Source organism: Fistularia commersonii, chromosome 29 (genome assembly GCF_037954325.1).
Source record: "Fistularia commersonii isolate RoL2024-O1a breed Wild chromosome 29, RoL_Fcom_v1.0, whole genome shotgun sequence".
In the NCBI taxonomy this organism is placed as follows: Eukaryota; Metazoa; Chordata; class Actinopteri; order Syngnathiformes; family Fistulariidae; genus Fistularia; species Fistularia commersonii.
The window spans coordinates 5,525,710-5,549,440 of NC_141312.1; the positions used below are offsets into that span (position 1 = coordinate 5,525,710).

Below are 23,731 nucleotides of genomic sequence, written 5' to 3' on the forward strand. Positions count from 1 at the left end.
GGTGTCTCCAGTGGGTAGAGACACTCAGGTGGCACGATGCGGTGACTCCCCCGGGTCAGCCTGCAATAACACCGAGGAACCTGTTTGTTGCACGGAAAGAAAAGATTAAGTAAACGTCGTCATCCGAGATGATTTATCCACTTTATCTGTGAGGTTTATCCTGCGACAAAAGTCATGCTTTAGAGTTTATCTCGATTAGTATACATGTAATAATAATGATAATAATAAACCGCTGTCGCCTTTTCACCACTCGGTACAAAACTCAATCACTTAATCGGGGTCACATCTGCTTCTTATGATATATTAACTGTTTTTCCTCATTAAAACAAACTGGTTTCGGGGTGGATTCGAGCCAAAGGACTCTGACAGGAGACGGATGACTTTCAAGACTAACTCTTAACCTTCGTTGGTACCTTCGAGGACGACGGCCAGAATATGATCTCAGCCGTCTTCAACCGACGATTTGTTTCCGAGCCTGGGGGATTTCTGTTTTGCATCGGTGCGTTGAAGATTTGTTGGAAAAATACAAACAAAAGGTTAATATTCAACATTTTTCATAGAATTGTCATTTACAGTTCCACCATCCTTCCCCGACACTCGGCCTGCGGACCGGTGATTCATGTTCTCCACCCGGCCATAGAAAACAAAAGTCCATCCAAATGTACAAACCCATTCTCTCACAAGGCCGCTTTGTCTTTTTGTTTCTGTCGGAATGTGGAGTAACAAGGAAACCAGCCGCCCCCCCCGGGCCAGTCTAAACACCAGTGCAATACCAGTGCAAAACAAGCAATAGCCCAGGGAGCTAATGATTAATTAATTTAAGGCCTAATAGCTAATGGATCCCTGTGGACGAGGCTGAACTGGATAGCTGGAATTCAACGGTCTGGAGAAGGTTCTGAATGCATTTTAGTGATGGCAACGTATTGCTATTTTTACCATAATGGACTTAACCTGGTCACCTTCACCAGCCTGGGTGAAAAGTGTTTTCACAAGACGTACTGTACTGTACTGGACTGGACTGGACTGTACTTCCACTTCCTGCACCTGGTTCCTTTTCCTGCCAATATGGTGAAAGGTTGCCAAAAAAAAAGGGACCAGGATGTCGGGTTCAGTCTCTGCCTAATAGGTTTTTAAACATTCCGGAGGCCGAATCACAACACACTGGAGCCGCTGTTTTGAGCTTGGCTCTGAGAAGCCGCCTTCCTTTTACACTTTCAGCCTTTTTTTTTTACGGATCTTAAAAATGACACTGCATGTACCGTGGAAAAAAAAAAAAAAAAAAAGTGACGACAAAGCAAAACTCCCCAGAATCACAGCGATGTGCAAAGAATCCGCATTTAGTAGAAATGGGGTTTCTGAGATTCACCAAAGTTCTTTGCATGTTGAATGCGTTTGCCGAGTTCACTTGTCTGCTCGCATTTTCCCTTGCATTTCAAGATGCGTTTGGAGAACACGCTTGTGTTTTTGTGCAAAGCTAATGTGGCGTGACATTCAGGGCCGCCGCTGTTTGTCTGATCACGAGTGGATCGCTCGCCGTACACACCGGGGACCAAACTGACCTTTTCCGACTGCCTCTCTCATTAGCCCCTCCCGCCGCTGCAGTTAAAGCTCAATCCTTCACCGGGCGAGGAACACTTTTGGCGTTTTGTCTCACCGGTGAGGCCGTTTATGTCATTTCCATCCGCACCTTGGAGATATTTCATAATGAACTTGTTCAACCCGGGCCTCGGGAAAAACGACACTTTTGTTCGACCGGCTTATTTCATAATAAGCGGTTTCTCCGGCGTTCCAAACATCAAATATTACTATGCCTTTCTCTGTTTGCTGTACATTGTGTCTGTGCTGGGAAACACGGCGGTGATGGCGCTGATATACCTGGATTGTAATCTGAGAACGCCAAAATACATTATTGTTTTCAACCTTGCATTTACCGACTTTTTTAGCAGCTGCGCTCTGGTGCCGAAGATCCTCGACATATTCCTCTTCGACCATCGCCGCATCTCCTACCAAGACTGCTTGGCGTTTCTTTTCTTCTGCTACGCCTGTCTCAACATGCAGGCGTTCAACCTGGTGGCTCTTTCCTGGGACAGACTGGTAGCCATCACGCACCCGCTGCACTACCACATGGTGGTCACCAACAGGTCCGTGTTCTTGTTGACGGCGTCCTTCTGGGTCGCCGACGTCCTCATAATGCTCGTGGTGGTCGGCCTCCTCACCAGACTCTCCTTCTGTCGATCCCTGGTTATTAACAGCTACTTCTGCGATCACGGGCAGATATTTCGACTGGCCTGCAACGATAACACACCCAGCCTCGTCCTTTCTTTTTTGCTGCCGGCTCTTATCCTCTGGCTTCCGTTGGTACTGATCTTGGCCACGTACTTCCACATCGGCATCACTTTGGCTAAAGTCGCCTCTTCTCAGGAAAGGCTGAAAGCCATTAAAACCTGCACATCCCATATTTCACTAGTGGCCATCTTCTTCCTCCCGATCATCATCACCTTCACCATGAGCGCCAAAATACATCCCAATGCCAGGATTCTGAATCTGTCTCTGGCTTCCACACTGCCTTCCATGCTGAACCCAATAATATATGTTTTACAGACTCAAGAAATCAAGGAATCTTTAAAAAAGTTGTTAAAAAATAAAGGACATTGTAACGTTGCTATTAGAAAAACAAACAATATGAAATAGGTATATTAAGATGACCTGAATATTTAAAAGCTATGGAATTGAACCTTTTTCTTTTTTTTTTTTTATCTGATCTGCCTTGCTGTGTAAAAATAAAAGCTGTAAAATGTTGAAAACAGACTTCAGGTATACGGTGATATTTTCCGAGCCTCTGTCATTTGTTTCATGGCTGGAGAATCTGTGGAACTAACCTTTTCTTTTTATCACCTCTGGAGAGGAAAATAGAACAATTTTGTACAAGGTTTGGGATAAAAGAAAAACCTTTATATACAAACACACAAACATATATATATATATATATATGTGTGTAGATTGTTTTGTAATGCAGTTGGGAAAACTAGGTTTTGATACAAATAATAGATATAAAAAATGAACTGATGCTTTTTGTTAAATATAAGAGTTCTAGTTGTTGTATATAGGGGTAAATAACAATGTTATTATAAATGTCAGAAGGACTATTTCTTGAAACGTGAGCACACTCAAGTAAACTAATATGAAAACGTAATAAGATACCTATTATCCAACTGTCATTGTGCAACAAATACGTGAGAGAGAATCGTTGCGATGCACCACCTTCGTGACAGAAATGACTGTGACTGTTGGCTCACAGGTTACAATCTAAATATTGGAATCACCAGGGTTGTTGCTTTTTGCATTTTAGGTATGAGATGAGATGAGATGAGAACAACTTTATTAATCCCGAAGGAAATTGTTGTGCCAGAGTTTCAAGTAAAAACATAACAGTAATAGACAATAGTGGAAAGGAGGAAGAATAAATATAATGAAATATAAATTATGTATGATAACAGCTTTGGAGCCATGATTACATCATTTAAGTCTGACGATAACACACCCAACCTCGTAATACATGACATATTACACGCTGTCGAATAATTCAACTTCTCTTGGAAAATTGTAAGATGAATATAGAGGGCCGCTGAAAGAAAGGAAACATTTGATGACCGAGATTTTCAGACTCTGCTTTAAAGTCCACGTAACTTTAACAATTTTTATCAGCAGATCTATAAAAACTGGGGACTTTATTGCCGGGTTTTAATGTTGGCATAGATAAAGATGACATCATTTGCGATGTCCTTCCTGGATGCAGTGTGGCTCAGGTTTCTATGTGAGACGCCTCAAAACTAAATGTTCCTGGTTGGATTCCTGAGCTCCTCGGAGCCCATCAAGATGTTTCTGAGCAAGGCGTTAAACCTCTAACTGCTCTCCGGTGCGCTGCTGAGCGGCTGCCTGCTGCTCCTGGTTCATCCATGATGGGTGAAATGTAGTGTTGTGCAGTTTGTAAAACTGAATATGACAAAATAATGGTCTTGCTTTGCAAATTCTGAGCTCGGGACCCGATCTGGGATCGTGCAAAATGTCAAAAAAGAGAGAGACGGAATCATACCCGGACCCGAACGGTCACAAAATTGGAACACGAACTTGTGAATTTATGTAAGACCTTTAGTCTCCGGTGGTATTTTTCAGTCCTTATCCTCAAAGTCCAGATTCGGACAGAACCAGAACCGTCCCCTAAGCATTTGTATCAACTTTGACATGTAATTCAGGTGATCTGCCTTTCCTGCCGCAGATGTTGCAGCTGAAACTCTCCTTTTCAGACCCGGCGTCCTGTAGCGCTTTTACTCGTCACCTTGGGAAATGATGATATTTATGACAGACCGAAGGAAAATGCGTACGCATACCTCTCATCCTCTCTCTCACATACAGGACTGTCTCAGAAAATTAGAATATTTTTTAATTCCTCTTCCCTCAGCCGCAGGGAATCTTCAAATCTTTGCACTTAAGACCCTAAAGCACTTGATAGCCTTAACCTTGACAATTTATATTTTATTGTATTTCTTATTCTCTGTCCTTCCTACTATTATCTATTATTGTTATGTCTTTCCTTGAAACTCTGGCACAACAATTTCCTTCGGGATAAATAAAGTTGTTCTTATCTTATCTTATCTTATTGTGATAAAATTTATCTTCTGTAATGGAATTAAAAAAACAAAAATTACCTTTTCATGATATTCTAATATTTTGAGATAGGATTTTTGAGTTTTCTTAAGATGTAAAGCAATATTAAAATAATAAAAGGCTTGCAATATTTCAGTTGATTTGTGATGAATCCAGAATGTATGACATTTTTGTTTTTGTAATTGCATTACAAAAGATAAAGAACTTTATCACAATATTCTAATTTTCTGAGAACTTTCTGTTCTACACCCCTGCTTTATGTTCTCCTATTTAAGAGCGTGATACAGAAAATGAAACAAAAAAAAAATCTCAGTTCACCATACAAGACGACGAACGTGTACACAAAAAGCCGGACGACTGAAAATCAACTTTTACGACGAATTTAATATTCTTGCTGGTTGGTGTCCTCGGGATGATTTGAAAACAGAGGGCCGCTTGCTGCCCGCCGCCGAACGGTTCGTGTGGCTCCACGTGGATTGAAGGTTCTTCCGCGTGACGGCCTCGGGGGAACCGACACGGAACACGTGTGAGGGAAACCCAGAGGCGGGTTAGTTTTAAGAACAGACATACGCGGATCACGGAAAGTCACGGGAAAGATCCCACCTCCGCCTGCATGAAGACGGCGCTCTGCTGACGCTGCCGCGGTGGAGCTTCTTCCCCGAAGGTCGACGGTTTCGAGCTGATGTTTCGGGCTCGAAGGCGTCTTGCGATGGAGCTCTTCAACCCAGCCTTCGAGGAAAACGTCACCTTTGTCCGCCCTGCGTATTTTATTATCAGTGGTTTATCTGGTCTGCCCAATATCAAGCACTACTATGTCTTTCTCTTTTTTGTTTATATTGTTTCTGTGCTGGGAAACTCAGTTGTGATGGCTGTGATATTTTTGGATTGTAATCTAAGAACTCCCAAATACATCGCGGTTTTCAACCTGGCCTTCGTCGACTTGTTCGGTAACTCCGCTCTGGTGCCGAAGATCCTCGACGTCTTCCTGCTGAACCACCGCCACATCCCCTACGGCAACTGCTTGGCGTTTCTTTTCTTCTGCTACACCTGTCTCTCCATGCAGTCGTTCAACCTGGTGGCTCTTTCCTACGACAGACTGGTGGCCATCATCTTCCCGCTGCACTATCAGGTGAAGGTGACCCACAGGTTCATGTTCTCCTTAATCGCATCCTTCTGGGTCTTCGTCGTCTTCCTCGTCCTCATCGCCGTCGGCCTCATCACCAGACTTTCTTTTTGTAAATCCGTGATTATAAACAGCTACTTCTGCGACCACGGACAGATCTACCGTCTCGCGTGCAACAGTCATTTCCCCAATTACGTTGTGAGTTGTTTGTTCCCGATTGTCATTTTCTGGATTCCTCTAGCATTTATCTTGTTGAGCTACTTATACATCGGGTTCACTTTGGCCAAAGTGGCCACTTTGCACGAACGAATCAAAGCCTTTAAAACTTGTATCGCCCATCTCTCACTGGTGGCCATTTATTTCATCCCGCTTTTAATCACATTTACCATGATGGAAAACATCCACCCGAACGCGAGGATCATAAACCTTTCCCTCACGTCCGTCTTCCCCCCCATGCTGAACCCCATCATTTATGTTCTGCAGACGCAAGAAATCAAGGACTCGGTCAAAAAGCTACTGAGGATTCGAAGGAAGTGCAAAGTGACGATGAAGAAAACGACCACAATGTGATGGTTTGCCAACGCAGCGCGCCGTCTGTTCCCACTTTTACTTGTAACAAAAGAACTGAGCATTGTAAATCCTTTGATCAAAAGCATTAGTGCATGTAGAAATTAAAAACACATAAAAAGGAAAGACAGCTGAATGCAAAACAACACACTCTTGTTTCTTGTGCCTGTGGTTCATGAGCAGAGTGTGTGTGTGTGATGTTTTAGATCTTGATTAAAACAACATTTCCCTCAAAACAATTTCAAAGAGCCTTTCATTTGTCTGAAAAATCATAAAGTTTATATTGTCCCATATCTTATTGTTTGTTCTACAGTGTGTTACTTTGAATTTGATGACTGAACATACTGAAATGACAAAATATGTCCTTTATTTTTCTGGATTTAGATATAAAGAGTTGTCTTTAAGTAATGTTGTTAATGTGTTTGTGATTCTCATATTGTAGAGAGGGAATATTGCTGTTTGTGTTCATTTCTTGTGGTTCAAAATGCAGATCAACCTGCTTTATTTAGTTATCTGACAATGTGTTGCCTAAGTTTTTGGAGGAAAAAGTGTGCACATGTGTGTGTGTGTATATTTGTATGATTGTCTGCGTGTGTGTAGAGCTGTCAACAACAGACATATTACTTTCAAACAATGCTGGTTAACGTTCTAATAAAAAATGAAATTGATATATATGTATATATATGTGATATATATATATGTGTATGTGTGTACGTGTGTATGTGTGTGTATGTGTGTGTGTGTGTGTGTGTGTGTGTGTGTGATATATATATGTGATATCTATGTATCTATATACATAAAGATATATAGATAAAGATATATAGATATATATATGTGTGTGTGTGATATACTGTATATATGTGATATCTATATATCTATCTATATATAGATAGATAGAGATAGATATAGATGTAAACACTTACAGAAATAAAATAAAATAAAATAAAATAAAATAAAATGAAATAAATCAATGACACTTATTCAATATGAACGGGTAAATGTTTGTCTTTTGTTTTGGAACTCGCACCCCATGCTTTGCTCTGTATTATTTATTTGACATTCTCTCACTCACTCCATGAAAGGTCCCTGCTATTTGACGTTTCCAACAATCATATCCAAAACACTCATCCTGTGACAACTTCTTGCAAAGAGGAACGAGGGAAAGAGTTAATGGTTCTGGTTTTTGGATGATCATAGACCGAATGATGTATTTCAGGAAGTAAATAAAAAAATAAATAATGTACAACTAGAGTATGTGTGTATCCTCAAAGGGGATTATGCGATCGCAGCGGCCACTCAACAGACTGGTTAAAGGCAGAAACAAATGGAGCTGCTCTCCAGAAAGGCTGGAGATGGGACCGCGTACCGCCCGGCTCCGAAAACTGATATTTAATCAGATGGAGTTTTTTAACTCAGGTCTCGGGAGAAACATCACTTTTGTGCGTCCTGCGTATTTTATAATAAGCGGTTTCATCACCGTACCTAACGTTGAGTATTACTACGTCTTCCTTTTTATTTTATACACTGTTTCAGTACTGGGTAACACGGTTGTGATGACCGTGATTGTTCTGGATCCAAATTTGAAAACCCCTAAGTACATCGCTGTTTTCAACTTGGCACTGGCAGACCTGTGCAGCAGCTCCTCCCTGGTGCCGAAGATACTGGACTTGTTCTTCTTCAACCGTCCTCGCATCGCCTACGGCGAGTGCCTGGCATTTCTGTTTTTCTGCTTCACGTGTCTGACCATGCAGTCTCTGAATCTGATGGCCCTCGCCTACGACCGACTGGTGGCCATCTTCTTCCCGCTGCAGTACGTGGTGAAGGTGACACACAGATCCATGTTGTCCCTGGTGGTTGTTTTGTGGCTCCTTTCCATCACTCTCAATCTCGTCATCGTCGGCTTCCTCACCAGGCTTTCTTTCTGCAAGTCTGTGGTCATTCACAGCTTTTTCTGCGACCAAATGCCGCTGTTCCGGCTCGCATGTAACGATTTCAAGCCCAGCTTCATCATCGCCAACGTGTCCGTGTGTGTCGTTCTCGTGTTTCCACTGTTGTTTATTGTCTTCAGTTACTGCATGATTGGCTACGCCTTGGCCAAAATCTCCACGCTTCAGGAAAGAATGAAAGCTTTGAAAACCTGCACGAGTCACCTTTCTTTAGTCGCAATCTATTTCTTACCCGTCATGAGTGTCTATTTCTTTTCGGCGACAGTGCAACCCATCCATCCAAATGTCAGGATCGTAAATCTGTCTCTGACGGCCGTACTTCCACCTCTGCTCAACCCCATCGTTTATGTCCTGCAGACGGACGAAGTCAAATTATCTGTGAAAAAGTTGCTGAGGTTCAGACGGTAATTCAAATTTGAATGGAAGAAAAGAGAAGAAAACCTCCGAGCTGTTCTGCGAAGCGTAAGACGAGAAAAAGGATGGTGAATGTTCTTGGGGATACTTCTTAATTTGCTTATTGAATGTACAATATTGATGCTTAGAAACATTACTCAGTGCAATTTTCAACTGTATGACAGGGAGATTCCTTTCAACATCATATATGCGGAATTTTTACAAGAAAAGTATAACTTTGCAAAAGCAAATGTAACATTTATGTCTTGCTATTTTTTTGCAAGTATGTATTCTCCATTTTCATTCGTAGTCTAGATAATATCCATCGATATACAGCCTTTAACAGTCTACCATGAGAGGGGATACTGGGGTGAGTCGTTTGAATACACAAGATTGTTGAAATGCAGATCAAATTCGTACAAAATGATTGCAATGGGGTCTCCATTAAAGCCTTGAAATAAACCACTCTTACAGCAAAGTTCTTTGTATTTCTTGCTTTTCGTATGTCCTTGTAATCATGGATTGCACTGAGAAGAATACAAATATTTTTTATCCTTTTCTGATCTTATTTTTATCAAATATCACGCATTTAAGTGCGTCATCTGACAAGCTGCAGCTTTGGTAAAGCACTCTACCAAAATAACCAAACTTCAATTTGATTTTATAAAACTACTGTGACAAAAACCAAAAAAAAAACACAAAACAAACTAGTAAAGCACAAATGGGATATTTTCTGCTCATCCCACCTTGAGGTGTCAAAACCAAGATGGACAAGTTGCTTGATTTGTGTGTATTTTAAGGGTTTGCACAGAATGTCATTTCTGGTGTTTGCATTCATTGATTCTGACCGGCCTACGGCAGCATTAATATTTCATATCACAACAGTATGGAACGGCAGTATATTTTGCAGCCAGTTCTGGCTGAGGGAGCGGTGGAAAGGATTTCTCAGCAGGTGCGTGACCTTGAGGAGCTTGACAGTTGTTTTCTTCCGTCCCCTCACGCGGATCCGAAAGCCGCAAAGGGAGGCTGCTGAGCCTGATCATTACGTTACTTCAGCCTCCTCTCCCTGATCTCCATGTGCGCTGGGACTTATGAAGTCATTATGGACCCAATCTCCCTGTCTTACCATCAGAGGGGAGATGCAGATGATCCGGACTCCCATCTCGCGACCTCATGGAGTAGTTTTGTCTCAAATAAACATCTTGTCAAAGAGCTGTTGGTGGAGCTGCTCGCGGGCAGGCAGGCGTCTCCACAGGAAGCCTCAGCTAAATCTGGAGTTTGAAAACGTGTCTTATAATACGCTCTCTTCTCCCAGCCTATTAGACAATCTTTATTTTCATTTACGATTTTTACAATGAAGCTGCGTCTTGATATCTAATACCTAAACAAAACTTTTTATATTTGAAAATAGTCTATGTAGATTCCCCGTGATGTTTTGCCTACATGAATTTTGTTCCACACATTAGGCTTACAAATACTGAATGCATATTCTTAGCTATAAATGATGGATTCTACATTTATAGCATGAGTATGAGGTTTGATCGAGTTAATAGTTTGGGGTTTTGACCTCTTTTATGGAGGTCAGTTATTCAATATTAGATTAAATTTTGGCCCTATGTAGACGGAAACGGCTTTTTAACAGTTAATTACGTTCAACTGGTGTTTGTGTAATGTTTTCAGATTTGTCTCAAACAAAACCCAGTTTTATTCATTCAGGACTCACACACAAGGAGAGTTATTTAATAAATCTGTATTGCAACATTAATGACTTTTCATTTTGGCTTCAGTGTTTTTGTGTCTTAGGCATTTCAGATTTTTTTCCCATTAACGTTCATTTTTTCACCTACTTTCACATTTTTTCCACTTTTCCTTCCACCAGGTTATGAGTAAAACTAAATCAGTGTCGGTATAAACAGACTGAATGGAAAAGAGCAGACAAAGAAATATAAGTATCACTGATATCAATGATAACGTATTTATTCCAAAAATGTTGCAAAGAAACAAGAAGCCATGCAAGAAAATACCATTGGAGGTAAAATTGTCATTTTTGATCGATGTCGAGCATCAGGGGGGGTCGAAATACAAGCATGTTTTTCTTTCATTTTATTCAAAAAGGGGGGGGGGGGGGGGGAGGAACATTTCAATTAAGCGTTTTGGTAAATTGGCACATGTATGATTCGAGAACAGCTCCGCCCCCTGAGCAGAAACTCAAAATGGACCTTAGAATCGCATTTCCCTTCAGAAGCCGATATTTAGGAAGGTTTAAGCCACTTCCTCCTCATCCTCTTCATCAAACTCTCCCTCCTCCTCAGCGGTGGCGTCCTGGTACTGCTGGTATTCGGACACCAGATCATTCATGTTGCTCTCGGCCTCGGTGAACTCCATCTCATCCATACCCTCTCCCGTATACCAGTGGAGGAAGGCCTTGCGGCGGAACATGGCGGTGAACTGCTCGGAGATGCGCTTGAACAGCTCCTGGATGGCTGTGCTGTTACCGATGAAGGTGGCGGCCATCTTGAGGCCGCGTGGAGGGATGTCGCACACGGCCGTCTTGACGTTGTTGGGGATCCACTCGACGAAGTAGCTGCTGTTCTTGTTCTGAACGTTCAGCATCTGCTCGTCCACCTCTTTCATGGACATGCGGCCACGGAAGATGGCGGCCACCGTCAGGTAGCGGCCGTGGCGCGGGTCGCAGGCGGCCATCATGTTTTTGGCGTCAAACATCTGCTGGGTGAGCTCCGGCACGGTGAGCGACCTGTACTGCTGGCTGCCTCGGCTGGTGAGGGGAGCGAAGCCCGGCATGAAGAAGTGCAGACGGGGGAACGGCACCATGTTGACCGCCAGCTTGCGGAGGTCGGCGTTCAGCTGTCCGGGGAACCTGAGGCAGGTGGTGACCCCGCTCATCGTGGCGGAGACCAAATGATTGAGGTCTCCGTAAGACGGGGTTGTGAGTTTAAGGGTGCGGAAGCAGATGTCGTACAAGGCCTCGTTGTCGATGCAGTAGGTCTCGTCCGTGTTCTCCACGAGCTGATGGACCGACAGCGTGGCGTTGTAGGGCTCGACGACGGTGTCGGACACTTTCGGGGACGGCACCACGCTGAACGTGTTCATGATGCGGTCGGGATACTCTTCGCGGATCTTGCTGATGAGCAAGGTGCCCATACCAGAGCCCGTCCCGCCTCCGAGGGAATGGGTGAGCTGGAATCCCTGGAGGCAGTCGCAGCTCTCGGCCTCCTTCCTGACAACATCCAGGACCGAGTCCACCAGTTCCGCGCCTTCTGTGTAGTGACCCTTGGCCCAGTTATTACCGGCACCGCTCTGACCTGTAAAAGAATTAGGCTTCACCGCACCTGAGCTGAGAATTGACTGAAAACCCAAGAGACCAACGTCTTAAGACTATTCGGCTGATACTCAAGAGACCACACAGATGTTGGCCTTCTGTTCAGTACATTCCCCATGTGGTCCTTGAATGGACTAAAACCGATTTATTTCCATTAATCATGGCGCCATTGTTCTAGAACACCCTCAGGTTGACTTCATTGTAAAAGTAGGCATTAAATAGAATATATATCCGCCTAAAAAAATTTTTCCCCCACAGGTATGTTTTCCGGAGCAAAGAAAAGGTAATGGAGTTCGGATTTAACCTGACAAACCAAACATTTTTAATATTCAGCTCACCAAAAACAAAGTTGTCAGGTCTGAAGACCTGGCCGAAAGGTCCCGATCTCACAGAGTCCATGGTGCCCGGCTCCAGATCGACTAACACAGCCCGGGGGACGTATTTGCCTCCTAAAAGCAGGAAAAATAGGTTTTGCCGAATCTGGAAACATTTTAGTCCCCATCACTCTTAATTGAGAGCTCGGTATGGAATACCTGAGGCTTCATTGTAGTAGACATTGATCCTTTCCAGCTGCAGGTCGCTGTCACCGTGGTACGTGCCAGTCGGGTCGATGCCATGCTCATCGCTGATAACCTCCCAAAACTATTAAACACCACAGATTAAAAATGAGTTTGAGAGTCGTGAACCAAGATGGCATTTATCCCCTTAAGAACAGCCAAGCTCTAATCTATGATGCATCACAGGGCAATGGGGGGGATCCCCTGTGTTACATCACACATCCCATGTGACATCATACACACACGTAATAAGACTGACTTTCTGGGATTTGGACTGAATGTAGGTTATGGTACAAAAACAATTGCTGTGGTTTAGTGTTTTCCTTTTGAAACAACTATAGTTTTGTTTTCAGTTTCCTGTCTTGTATCTCATCTTCACAGCTTGCTGTTTTCTTCACACTTCCTTGCAGCTCAGCATGTTTGTCAAGCAGCACCGGTGCTCTGTAACAGTGCCAGCCTGAATATATGATGACCCAGTCAAGATTGTCATTGAGTCAGAATTCAAACCTGTTATTTACTGCGGTGAACATGACACGAAATGCGTCTTTGCCTCAAATTTGCATCAGTCATACACACACAGTGCTTCTCAACTGGATTTTGTGTGAAATTACTTTGCTATGTTGTGGATTCCAAGTACTGTGATATTAAATGGAAGTGGCGATTGCTAACCTAGTCATAGCGTTCACCTTCTTAGTACAGGCATTTCCTTCAACTATCACAAAAATATTCTGGTCAATTGTTGCATGCAGCTAAAAACAAATTCCCCCTTCACAGGGATAAAGTTTATGAAGTATACTAATTGTTGATACTTCAGTTCCAGTAGTATTCATAAAACACTACAAAGAGTACTTCCCCTGTGTGTGAAACATTTAGGTTTAGAGTTAAATTTACATGTCGCAGAATGATAATTTCAAATATAACGGAAATAAGCCATCCAAATACTAATCCGGGTTAACTGACCTTTGCACCAATCTGGTTTCCACATTGTCCGGCCTGGAGATGAACAATTTCTCTCATTTTACCAAGAGGTTGGGAATTTACGTTTCCACAACTGGAATGTACTTTCTATTTACGGTTGCGGCTGCAGTTGATGCCTCCCCCTTCTTATAGTTTACAGCTATGCTTTATTTCGTGACATCACACCGCGCCTATGGGATGGAACTGCTCTATCCCTGTCACCCTATGTGACATCACATCTTAACCTCACAGTCCAGATCACAGCTTAGGTAACCCCCCCCCATCTTCCCCCAGTCCGCCGGCGTTCAGTTTTCTGCACGGCAGGATGACATTTTCACAGGGCAGACAGATTTAAGCGTTATTAACGGAACAATCCGGTCAGTCTGTTGCTCCGTGCTTCTTAAACCATTATGACCACGGACATCCATTGGCTCCACTGTTTAGTTCAGAGTCGATCCCGATAGATGGGAAAAGCTAATTGACTTTAACCGTCAAAAGCAAAAAAAGCTACAATAAAGAAACTACAAAAAATTGAATCATGTACTGACCTTTGCACCAATTTGATTTCCACACTGTCCGGCCTGGAGATGGACAATTTCTCTCATTTTAATACGGGGTCAAGGATGCCTTTCAGCAACTGCACTGAACGTGTTATTTTTTCTTGCCGTTGCAGCCGTCACATCCTCCTTTTACGGTGTTTAATGTGCCTCTTCCAGTGTCAAGTCACGATGCCCCCTGTGTGACACACTTTCCACTCACAGCAAAACGGCCCCGCTGCACCGGCTCCTGTCCAATCATAGCTTCCTTTTCACAGCGCTGAACGCCACTTCCATCTTTTCCCCATCATCTACACCCCGCCACAGCGCACACCATGGCCTTCACTGTCTGACACCACAGCTTTCCCTCCCATAGCCCCACACCCTTCCTCCCCTTTCAAAGTCAACAAGATGCCAGGTAATTGCTTCGGATATTCCATCCTGTGTTGTTTTATTGCGGATTCTGCATCCATCTGTAAATTCAGATGACCGAGACACGGGTTTCTTTCATGCAGGACTTCATCACATAATAATCACATAATTTGATCTGAAATCATTTCAGAATCAGAATCAGAATCAGAATCAGAATCAGAATCATTTATTAAAGGCCACACAACAGCGTTGGTGGAATTTGTTTTTGGTTTATCCTACGTCAACCCGCATTGCGAGCGTTCCCATTTTTTTGCCTGTGACGATGTTTGAAACCAGATGCTCAACACATTCTTCTCTTCCCTAATATCTCTTCCTGCCGCTGGTGCTGTCAATTAAACATGCTAATCTCTTTGCTAATCTAAGTTGACCACTCATTTGCATTTGTTCTATCACCCATTGTGTCCTTTTCACCCTACACACCACAATATTTCCCCAGTTGTGTCCCATGATCTACTCAGGCTTGTTTAACTCAAATAGCTGTAATTTAATTTATAATCATAACGTCATTCTTTTCGGCACACAGTTACTTCTACTTTAAGCCATTTACCTTGATTTATTGACGAACAACTCACCCTTCTTGAGCCTCCCTTTTTTTTCTCTTCTCAGCACCTAATCAAGGCTAAGCTTTAACCACAGTTATTGAATGCATCATGTCCGTTGTCTCCTGCCTACGTGCAAGAAACTGCTTAAAATTGTGAATGTAACCAATCAAGATTCTAAACTCCATTATTATCTGTTTATTGTGGGCTCTTGACTGGGCTGCACAGTCAACCTTGGAGTGTGTTGACTATTATTGTTCATGATGTCACTCCCTCCTTTCTGCAGTGTAAACCTTTACTCACCAGTGTCAGATTTAATTTCAAATATATCTATCACCACTGCCACAAAGCTTCCAATTTTTTTCCAAATGTTTATCTCCCTGCTCTGTCCATGCTGCAAGTATTCTGTTTTTCCCCTTCTCCATGTCTTGTCATCTTAATTGCCTCTGCTTTTGCAAGTTTTTTTCCCCCCCTTAAATCTACTGTACTTCACATCTTGCTTCTAGCTTGACATCCTATATAAGGTTCCCTGTGTTTACCTCTACAGCTGCGAGACTCAGGTGCCCATCTACGCTTCACTCACTTGCGCTATTCGCCGCACAAAATACATCTCTTCCCACCTCTGCATACGTGAGCCTCACTGCCAAACTCCCAGTAATTACCGCTTTGCATTCAGAGTGTATTTCCTTGTCTAGACACCTGAGTAAACCGAAATTTAACTCGCCGTCTCTCTGAACTCTGGCAAGCCCAACTGTGGTATTTATTTCTACAGGCTTTGTTTTTCCGTTTCACACTAATTGTTAACCAACCTCTCACCCTAGGACTCTTCTGTAACTCATTGATAATTTCACATAGGAACTTGACATAAAAATCCATTAAATTTGTTGAAAAAGTTTCAGATCCATGCGCAAACATTGTGAATAAACAAAATATTTTCTTGTATCTCTTGGGAGTTATTTATTGTAGACTGTGAATTTCAGTTGCAGCTGTCAAAAATACTGGCATAAAGCTGTAAACATTGGGCTTTTAAATATGTCAGTCTGGTTTCCAAAGTACTGGTGCAGTGGGTTTTCATTAAACCAAGGCCTTATCTGCTATTTTGAACGTGCGCATATCACCAGCTGCTCAGGTGGATGGCTCAAAGGTTTCACGTCCCTTCATTAATTCATTGGTATGTTTTGGGTTAAACATTTACAAACCAGTCAAAAGTTCAGCTTCCACGCCAGAGAGGTTGGTGGCAGGTCACATTGGTATAGGAATAGCAACATGACAAAGACAAAACTATTGACTTAAATGGATGAAAATAAACATTATGAAAATAAGATGAGTTTAAATAGGCTCAACACATCCTTTAACCTCCCTTTTTAAAAAAATAATTTGAAGAGAATTGACCCAAGTTGAACATTAACCGAAAGCCCCCAGTATTTGTAGCTCAACATTGAGGATCTATTAGAATATGGGAGCATATACTGATCATGATTCAAATTAAAATGCATTAGCACAAATGCTGTTTTTAATGCATTTTATTTTTAATTATGATCATTAGACGTTTTAATGTAAAAAAAAAATCACAATAATGCAGACAACGGTCTTGTAGTTACACTTGGTGCCACTAGATATCGCTGTTTTACCAAATCAAACAGGAAACGCTGAGTTCAATCTCATGATGGACACGATAGAATAATATGGCGTTCTTTTTGGACGTACGCTACTAAGAGAACGCCTGTCTTGCTTCATCAGTGGTATGTAAAATGCGGTGTGGAATAGTCCATCGAGATTTTGCTTCCCGTAAAGCCGTTAAATATGATCTAGTTTTTCATGTGTCCAACAAGCGGTTAAAACTGATTATTTTGAAGTTGTGGTACTTTACGTGTTAAGCTAGCAAGCGTTCGTCTTCCATGCTAACTCCAAAGCTAGCAGGAAGTGGATCTGTTGTGTGGAAAGCCAGTTGATCTTTGGAAAGGGGACCACTCAGGTAGATCTTCATGTAAAGAAATGCCACTCGAGAAAAGAAGGAGATATTAATGTTTCATAAATATTTATTTTCTTTGGAGAAGTTGATGTTGTATTGTATAATTCTGTTATATGAAAGCGATGTGAAGTATGATAAGTAACCAGATGCAGGAGGTTCAGCAGCACCAGTAGCTTGCATACATTGTGGCTGTAATATGATTGAGCGTTAAGTCATGAAGATTCACATTGTAACAGCTCTAATAGAGTATGTATGATAACTATGACATGTGCTTTTCTAACTGAATATTGTATTATGCATGGGGATTATTTAATTTGATGTAGTAGAATAAACATAATGCCTGAGCTGGACGCACAGTGCCACTCGGCCGAGGGTAACAATGTGCACATATGTAACATCTAAATATCCTAGATGGGAGTCAAACGTGCACAACATTTGTACTAGCAGTTATTATATTGATAAGCGGGGGGCTTCAAAACTGGCAAATTTAACCGTTGACAGTTAGCATGGCAGTGTTAGATCTGCTTCACTGCCCACATGTCCTGTGTGTGTGCTCACATCCCCAGACGTTCCCTCAGCTCAGCCACCTTGGATCATTCGCTTTGGACATGGTGCTGCATCAATATGCTTTCATTTTCATTCAGAACTGTTTCTCAATCACCTTGTGTAAACACCCTCCTCTGAGTGTCCTGCATTCTCATGACCTCTGCCTTTTTAAAATGTTTATAACAGTTTCAGAGTTTCAGTGAAGCAAGCCACTGGGGAAATCTGCTCCGTGGGTGTAACAGGCCTTTTATTGTTCATGTCTCAAGGAACTGAATGCACCTATGAAATTGTACAATTGAAAGGAATTGTGTGAGGTTGCTCATTGAAAAAATGACACAAGTTGTCATTTCATCAAAGTACACTTTGAGATAACGTGAGAATGATCAAACAAGGTAAAAACCCCATATGTACAAGTTTCCAGACAGTGATAATCAAAAGTCCTGAAATAATCAGGCAGAAACCAGGAAAGAACGACATGAAAGGAAACTGGAGGATTGTATCTACACTTGGTTATTAAGATGAGATGACACAGAGGAGTGGAAATGTAAAAATAGCTGGGGGGCTGAGGAGACATGGGTGACACATCTGTGTGCAGCAGATAATCACAAAGGAGTGAAACCTATGAAAACAGAGGATCAAAGATACACAGGAGCTCTGAGAGACATTAGCTTCACAGAAACGGCGAGACCACAGCAGAGGACTGTGGATATTTCCAGCAGCTGAGCTGATCACCCTGGAAAATGTATTACAGCTAAAGATCTCACATTGTGCTCGTTGATTTGCACAATTTCTTGCAAGGAATGACCATGTAAAAAAAAATTTCATCAGAGAAATCCAGTGAATTGCTCATGTCTCCTCAAGCTAACAATAATTGTGAATTGAACCGATTTACTGTAGAATCAAAAGGAGGATGTGATAGGAATGTTACGTAACTCAGTAAAACGTGAAACACATACGTTTTGTCAACAATTCACTGACAAAATAGTCACCTGGAAAAATGATAGCTGGAGTTCAGACGATGGGTTATTGGTGCACTCTAGTGGTCCAGATGAGTACTAGAAATTTGTGGGGAAAAAAGCCCTAGAAATTAGTGTCAGTTTCCTCGGATATTTAGCCAAGACAGACACAATAACTCTGGGGAGGAATAGATTCAAAAATCAGCAGGAATGAGTTGAGATGTGATATTGTGTGAATGACAAGAAAATAGGGCCTTATTCGTATTTTTAAAGGGGATGCAATAGTTCACCCCCAAAAATTGCACTTAACATTTGCCAAAAGGACTCCCTACTCATGTTTGACCTTGTTAAATGGAAACTTCTGTAAAGAATAAGAATAAGTGAGATGGATATATACAATAAAATAAGGGAATGGTGTGGAATATGTATATATATTTTGTGTAGAGCCAGTGTGTAAAAGCATCTATCTTTTGTGAATTCATAAAAAGTCATTATGCAGTCTTTAAAAGTCAGACCTCATAAATGGTATGTACATCAATCCCTGGTGTTCAGTCATCTGTGCTACTTTGCACACTGGAGTTTGGCACAAAAAAGGCCCCATTATAACAAAAAGCCAAACCAAGAAGTCTATCTTGAAAAAGCCCACATATTCTTCCTTGTACTGCTGAGACAGCATCACTATAAATAACATGACTGATGATGTTGATGTATTCATCAGCATTTAAACCAGTGTCCTGGAGTGCATTACTTTATAAAAGCAAGAAATACATTCAAATTCATAATGCATCAAAACTGCGTGATACCCCCAATGCCTTGGTACTGGTTTTAGTTGACACATTTCATCTATGTTGTTAAATTACAATGGAAATGTTGTTGCTGTTTATACTTCTCTTACAGTTCATCAAAGGTCTGAGCAAAGGCAGGGTAATTCCACCTAAAACATTCCTACACCTTGCTGTTGTTCCTCTGACAGCCACATGGGGTCCTCGATTAGCCAACTACAGCTGACAAACACTGCAGCTGCCTTGCTGAGTTTTGAGATTTATGCTCCACTAGTTTGCATTTAAAGAAACCTTAATTAAAAATAATAGAAGTGGCTTAAGACCACAGTTTGGACTTTGTTCAGTGGATTCTTCAGTCCCACCACTGCCTATAATAAGATAGGCAAAACAGCTTACTTCTTATTGATAAGTAAAAATAGCATATGGTATATAAAACAAAAACTAATTGCTTTTTGGGAATAATCTCATGTACCAAATAACACATTTCAAGGTTGGAAAATGAACATCCTTGAGGTAAAACTGACAATTTTAGTATCCCCGGTAGGTAATGCACAGCTCATTACACACAAATCAGGATGTTTGCTAGCTGCTTATACTTGTTTATTTTAATTGTAAATATAGTAGACAACAGATTTCTCCTAAAGCAGGCACCCGTCACACAACCCCCAGAGTGTGCTCATGATTTCCAGTTCAGCTGGGCACAGAGTGAGAAGAGGCCGGCTGCTGTTTCAACAGCTGTTCTTTTCGTGTTTTCTGGAATTCCATCATGCAGTTTTTGAAAGTCTGGACCTGGTCCTGACACGCTCGCCAGTCCTGGTGCTCGGCCATGCACTCCTGCACGGCGTAGTGGAGCTCAGCACAGCCGGTGCGGGAAATCATCCTATCAACGGGGTCGTCCTCGTCGTCACTCCGGCTGCGGTCGTGGGGTGGAGGAGAAGCCATCGTGGTCCTGTATGTTTTTTATCAGACACAACACAATGCTGTTAAAAAAAGCAGGGACACTTTAGATGAATTCATAGGTTTCTCTGGCGTTTCTGTCTGAATCCTTTCAGTGCAATAGCTTTTCTATGATGTACCGCTGTGGAATATTTCCACACGTCCAACTGCGAGATATTTCAAACAAACAAACAAACAAACAATACAGCAGCCCCACTTAGCCTTAACTTTGTGTAAATTAGTATTTGGTCTTTCCCGTGGCTCCATGGTGTATACCGAATCGCCCATTATCAATAAACAAACGTCAATATATCAAAAACCGAAAACAGAGCAAGCGTCACAACGAGGAAGTTATGTTTGAGATAGAAGACTTTCACTGTGAGTGGTTGAATTTTAAGTGCTTGGATATGATTTAAAACGAAACGTCGTTAAGTTGGAAACAGGTGTCTTCAATTCAGCGTAGGGCTACTTTAGCTCGGAGCCGCTGTTAGCTAACACTAGGAAGAACACAGACGGTCATTCTCGTAACTTACCGGTTTGTTATACGGAGATATCGCCAAGTCACTGGAGTTCACATTTTGACATTTTGTCAGGGTTTAAATAATCTAAAGCTCAATTCCGGCCCAGTTTCAGACGGGAGAAGGGCATGTCACTCCTTGATATTTAGCACCGGTGTCGTGTGTAACAGTGAAACAAGTCCGTCAGTATCAGTTCCGCTACGTTTGACAAAAAATACTGACAAAATAACGGCAGTGGCAATAATATGCTTGGTTTATCAGTTAGTAAAATTCAACCAGTAATATTTAAGAAAGTTGCAAACCAAGTCGCATTATCTACCTTTTTTTTATTTTAGAAGAAACAGTCATCCAGTATGAGCTTCATTTATTCCACACTGTTCATTCACAAATTATTCAAACAACTATTCAATAAGCATTTAATACACAATATTTGGTACATTCAATTACCAAAGGCAAGAGGCAATAATACAAATAAACTGAGTATGTAAAATACAATAATTTGTTCGTATTGCCCAAAATAATATACAAAATGTAATATACAAATGTTTCATAGATAGGGTTGCAAAATGATGATGTGTTGACTAAAGAGCACATCAGGGATGAATCATTTACAATTATTATTGTAATGAAAGGATAAAATGTTACACTGAAAGATGATTTGAAAAAAAAAATCATTTACAATATTCCATACAAGCGTCTGAAGACAGAAAAGTAACAACTTGGAACATAAAATTAACAATACAATATACACATTTCTTGAAGGCAAATTTGAAATGTAGGAAGAAACAGCAGTTGTGAAATTGCCCCATCGTTTATTAAAAAGAAAAACCAAATTAAAAAAAGTACCCATAAAATAGATGTGCCCATATATTCAAACAGACATCAAAACATGATCCGAATGTTACATGCGTGTTAAGTATGGACATGAAATAGAAATAACAATGAAGGGCTTCAGCCTGAGAATTAATTAATTAATTTATTTATTAATTTATTTATGTTTAGATGTTGTCACCTTAGAGCTTTTGTTGCATGCTGATTTTATTTCTCCTGACCAGTGCCACCAGCCTACTTTTGATCTCTTTGGTTTTCAGAGAATATACAATAGGATTGATGCAGGGCGGTAGGCAGGAGGCCAACGAGAGGCTCAGCACCCGCTGATCTGGGTCAATTCCTCCCAGATAGAATCCAATCATAAAAATGCTGATGATAGGAAAGTAAAATATAGCAACAAGGATGAGATGCTCAACACAAGTAGCCAGTGTTTTGACCCGACTGTCCAACAACTTCATCCTGAACACCATCACCAAGATGCTTACATAGGAAAGAAGGATGAATGCAAAGGGGGCAGCAAGGATGATAACACTGAGGGTGAAGGCCATTGTCCACTGTAATGTGTAGTCATTACATGCAAGTCTAAACACAGGGGCATAGTCACAGAAATAGCTGAACACGGTGACAGAATTGCAAAACGACAGGTTGGTCATTACAATGGTTGTAAAGACATTAATGCCAAGCGTAAATGTCCAACTGATGCCAACAATATAAGACATACTTCGGAGAGTGTTAATAGAGTTTTGGCGCAGGGGGAAACAAATGGCCACCAGTCTGTCATAGGCAAGAACAGCGAGCATATTTGACTCCATGGAGGCAAAGCTATAGTAGAAAAACATCTGTAAAAGGCATAAATTGAATGGAATAAAGTTGTCCTTGATGAGGAAGATCTTTATCATGCTGGGGATAGTGCAGGAATTTAGGATTACATCAATTACTGCCAGATTGATAACAGCCAAAAATTTAGGAGTGTGTAAAGAATGATTGAAGATAATCACATAGATCACAAGACAGTTGGACAATATAGTGACAATGTAAACAATACCAAGGAAGATGAAATAGATGCTGATCCAAGGTAATGATTCAAATCCAACTATGTAGAAACCTGGAGGACGAATAATGACAGAGTTATTTAAGTACATCGTTGGCTGCCTGTTCAGGAACGGGCTCTCATCCACTACGCGCTGTAAAAAAAAGGAAAGAATAATCTTATGTGCATTTTGCAACTGTAGATATAAGCTATTCAATTAAATATGTGTTTAATACATATTATGAGTCATTCCGGAACCACAGTGACCTCAAGGAAGAAAATTTCAAAAGCTTAGTGACTGCTTAAAGTTGATTAGGTCGTACTCACCGTATAAACGGTTGTGGATCATTCTAGTCTGCGACGTGGACCCTAAAAGCAGCACGCATGTGGTTGCATGCTTCCCTCATAGATGGGACAGTTATACTTTCCCCACTGATCTCTGGGGCTCAATTAGAGAAGCAAAAGTCACAGATACTAGCTTATAGAATGGATTACGACCTATAGATCTGGGGGAAAGTTTTGAGACAAGCCTGGGATCATTACATCAACGGCTGCACGCAAAACAAAAGGCATAACGAGGCGGGGTAACATGGCGTGAAAAATAACAATCCAAAATCATCACAGCAAAGCAAGAATACCAGTGGAACACACCTCAAACCTACAGGTTATTCAATAAATAGTGAACAAAAATAAATCTGTCAATTCATTCATCTTAGTTGTTTCAAAAATCTGTGGTTTCCTAGGATCCTCTTTGGGAGATGTGGGATAAATAAAATACTTCTCTGTCGCTAAATGAATAAGAATAAGAACAACTTTAAGACTATGGCGTCGAGGCTCCATGCAAAGTTGGTATTTGTTTTTTTTTTTTCTTTTCTTTTTATTTTCAAATTTGGTTTAGCATCAATCTGATCGTATTATATCAAAATTATGTTAGATAGGCAACAATATCTGTTTTTTATTTGAAAATCAGGAGCATAACAGAGGCATTTTTAGGAGTTTCAGTCGCTGGGCAGGAATCATTGAACATGATCAGTAGCATCAGTATGAAGAAGGCATTTGTTTTCATTGTGCTCTATATTGCTGGATGAGACCAACTGGCACATTT

At 41.3% G+C, this 23,731-nt stretch overlaps 6 protein-coding genes across 6 annotated transcripts; 3 read left to right on the forward strand and 3 right to left on the reverse strand.

Moving 5' to 3' along the window:
• Positions 1-1,704: 1,704 nt before the first annotated feature.
• On the forward strand, positions 1,705-2,691 carry LOC147216765 (olfactory receptor 2A12-like). Its single transcript, XM_086176616.1, has one exon. The coding sequence runs from the start codon at positions 1,705-1,707 to the stop codon at positions 2,689-2,691; it is 987 nt and encodes a 328-aa protein (XP_086032742.1).
• Positions 2,692-5,374: 2,683 nt separating this feature from the next.
• Positions 5,375-6,358, forward strand: LOC147216766 (olfactory receptor 1E16-like). The gene has a single exon (XM_086176617.1). The coding sequence runs from the start codon at positions 5,375-5,377 to the stop codon at positions 6,356-6,358; it is 984 nt and encodes a 327-aa protein (XP_086032743.1).
• Positions 6,359-7,752: 1,394 nt separating this feature from the next.
• LOC147216767 (olfactory receptor 1-like) lies at positions 7,753-8,787 on the forward strand. The gene is given in 1 exon segment (XM_086176618.1): positions 7,753-8,787. A coding segment is annotated over 1 exon segment (1,035 nt).
• A 2,169-nt stretch (positions 8,788-10,956) lies between these two features.
• Positions 10,957-13,608, reverse strand: LOC147216768 (tubulin beta-4B chain-like). The gene is made up of 4 exons (XM_086176713.1): positions 13,552-13,608; positions 12,568-12,676; positions 12,373-12,483; positions 10,957-12,017 (listed from the first exon to the last, which is right to left on the reverse strand). The coding sequence occupies exons 1-4, from the start codon at positions 13,606-13,608 to the stop codon at positions 10,957-10,959; spliced, it is 1,338 nt and encodes a 445-aa protein (XP_086032839.1).
• Positions 13,609-19,887: 6,279 nt separating this feature from the next.
• coa4 (cytochrome c oxidase assembly factor 4 homolog) lies at positions 19,888-20,920 on the reverse strand. Its single transcript, XM_086176951.1, has 2 exons — positions 20,781-20,920; positions 19,888-20,260 (listed from the first exon to the last, which is right to left on the reverse strand). Exon 2 carries the CDS (start codon positions 20,251-20,253, stop codon positions 20,002-20,004), a length of 252 nt encoding a protein of 83 aa, XP_086033077.1. The 5' UTR covers positions 20,254-20,260; positions 20,781-20,920; the 3' UTR covers positions 19,888-20,001.
• An 858-nt stretch (positions 20,921-21,778) lies between these two features.
• On the reverse strand, positions 21,779-22,738 carry or41a3 (odorant receptor, family 41, subfamily A, member 3). Its single transcript, XM_086176619.1, has one exon. It carries the CDS (start codon positions 22,736-22,738, stop codon positions 21,779-21,781), a length of 960 nt encoding a protein of 319 aa, XP_086032745.1.
• Positions 22,739-23,731: the final 993 nt, after the last annotated feature.

Coding starts and splice junctions, on each gene's coding strand:
- coa4 (XM_086176951.1), bottom strand. CDS start 20,253: ATGGCTTCTCCTCCACCCCACGACCGCAGCCGGAGTGACGACGAGGAC.
- LOC147216765 (XM_086176616.1), top strand. CDS start 1,705: ATGAACTTGTTCAACCCGGGCCTCGGGAAAAACGACACTTTTGTTCGA.
- or41a3 (XM_086176619.1), bottom strand. CDS start 22,738: ATGTACTTAAATAACTCTGTCATTATTCGTCCTCCAGGTTTCTACATA.
- LOC147216766 (XM_086176617.1), top strand. CDS start 5,375: ATGGAGCTCTTCAACCCAGCCTTCGAGGAAAACGTCACCTTTGTCCGC.
- LOC147216768 (XM_086176713.1), bottom strand. CDS start 13,608: ATGAGAGAAATTGTTCATCTCCAGGCCGGACAATGTGGAAACCAGATT. Junction 12,677..13,551: donor GAAACCAGATTGGTGCAAAG/GTCAGTTAACCC, acceptor GGTGTTTAATAG/TTTTGGGAGGTTATCAGCGA. Junction 12,484..12,567: donor CTACTACAATGAAGCCTCAG/GTATTCCATACC, acceptor TCCTGCTTTTAG/GAGGCAAATACGTCCCCCGG.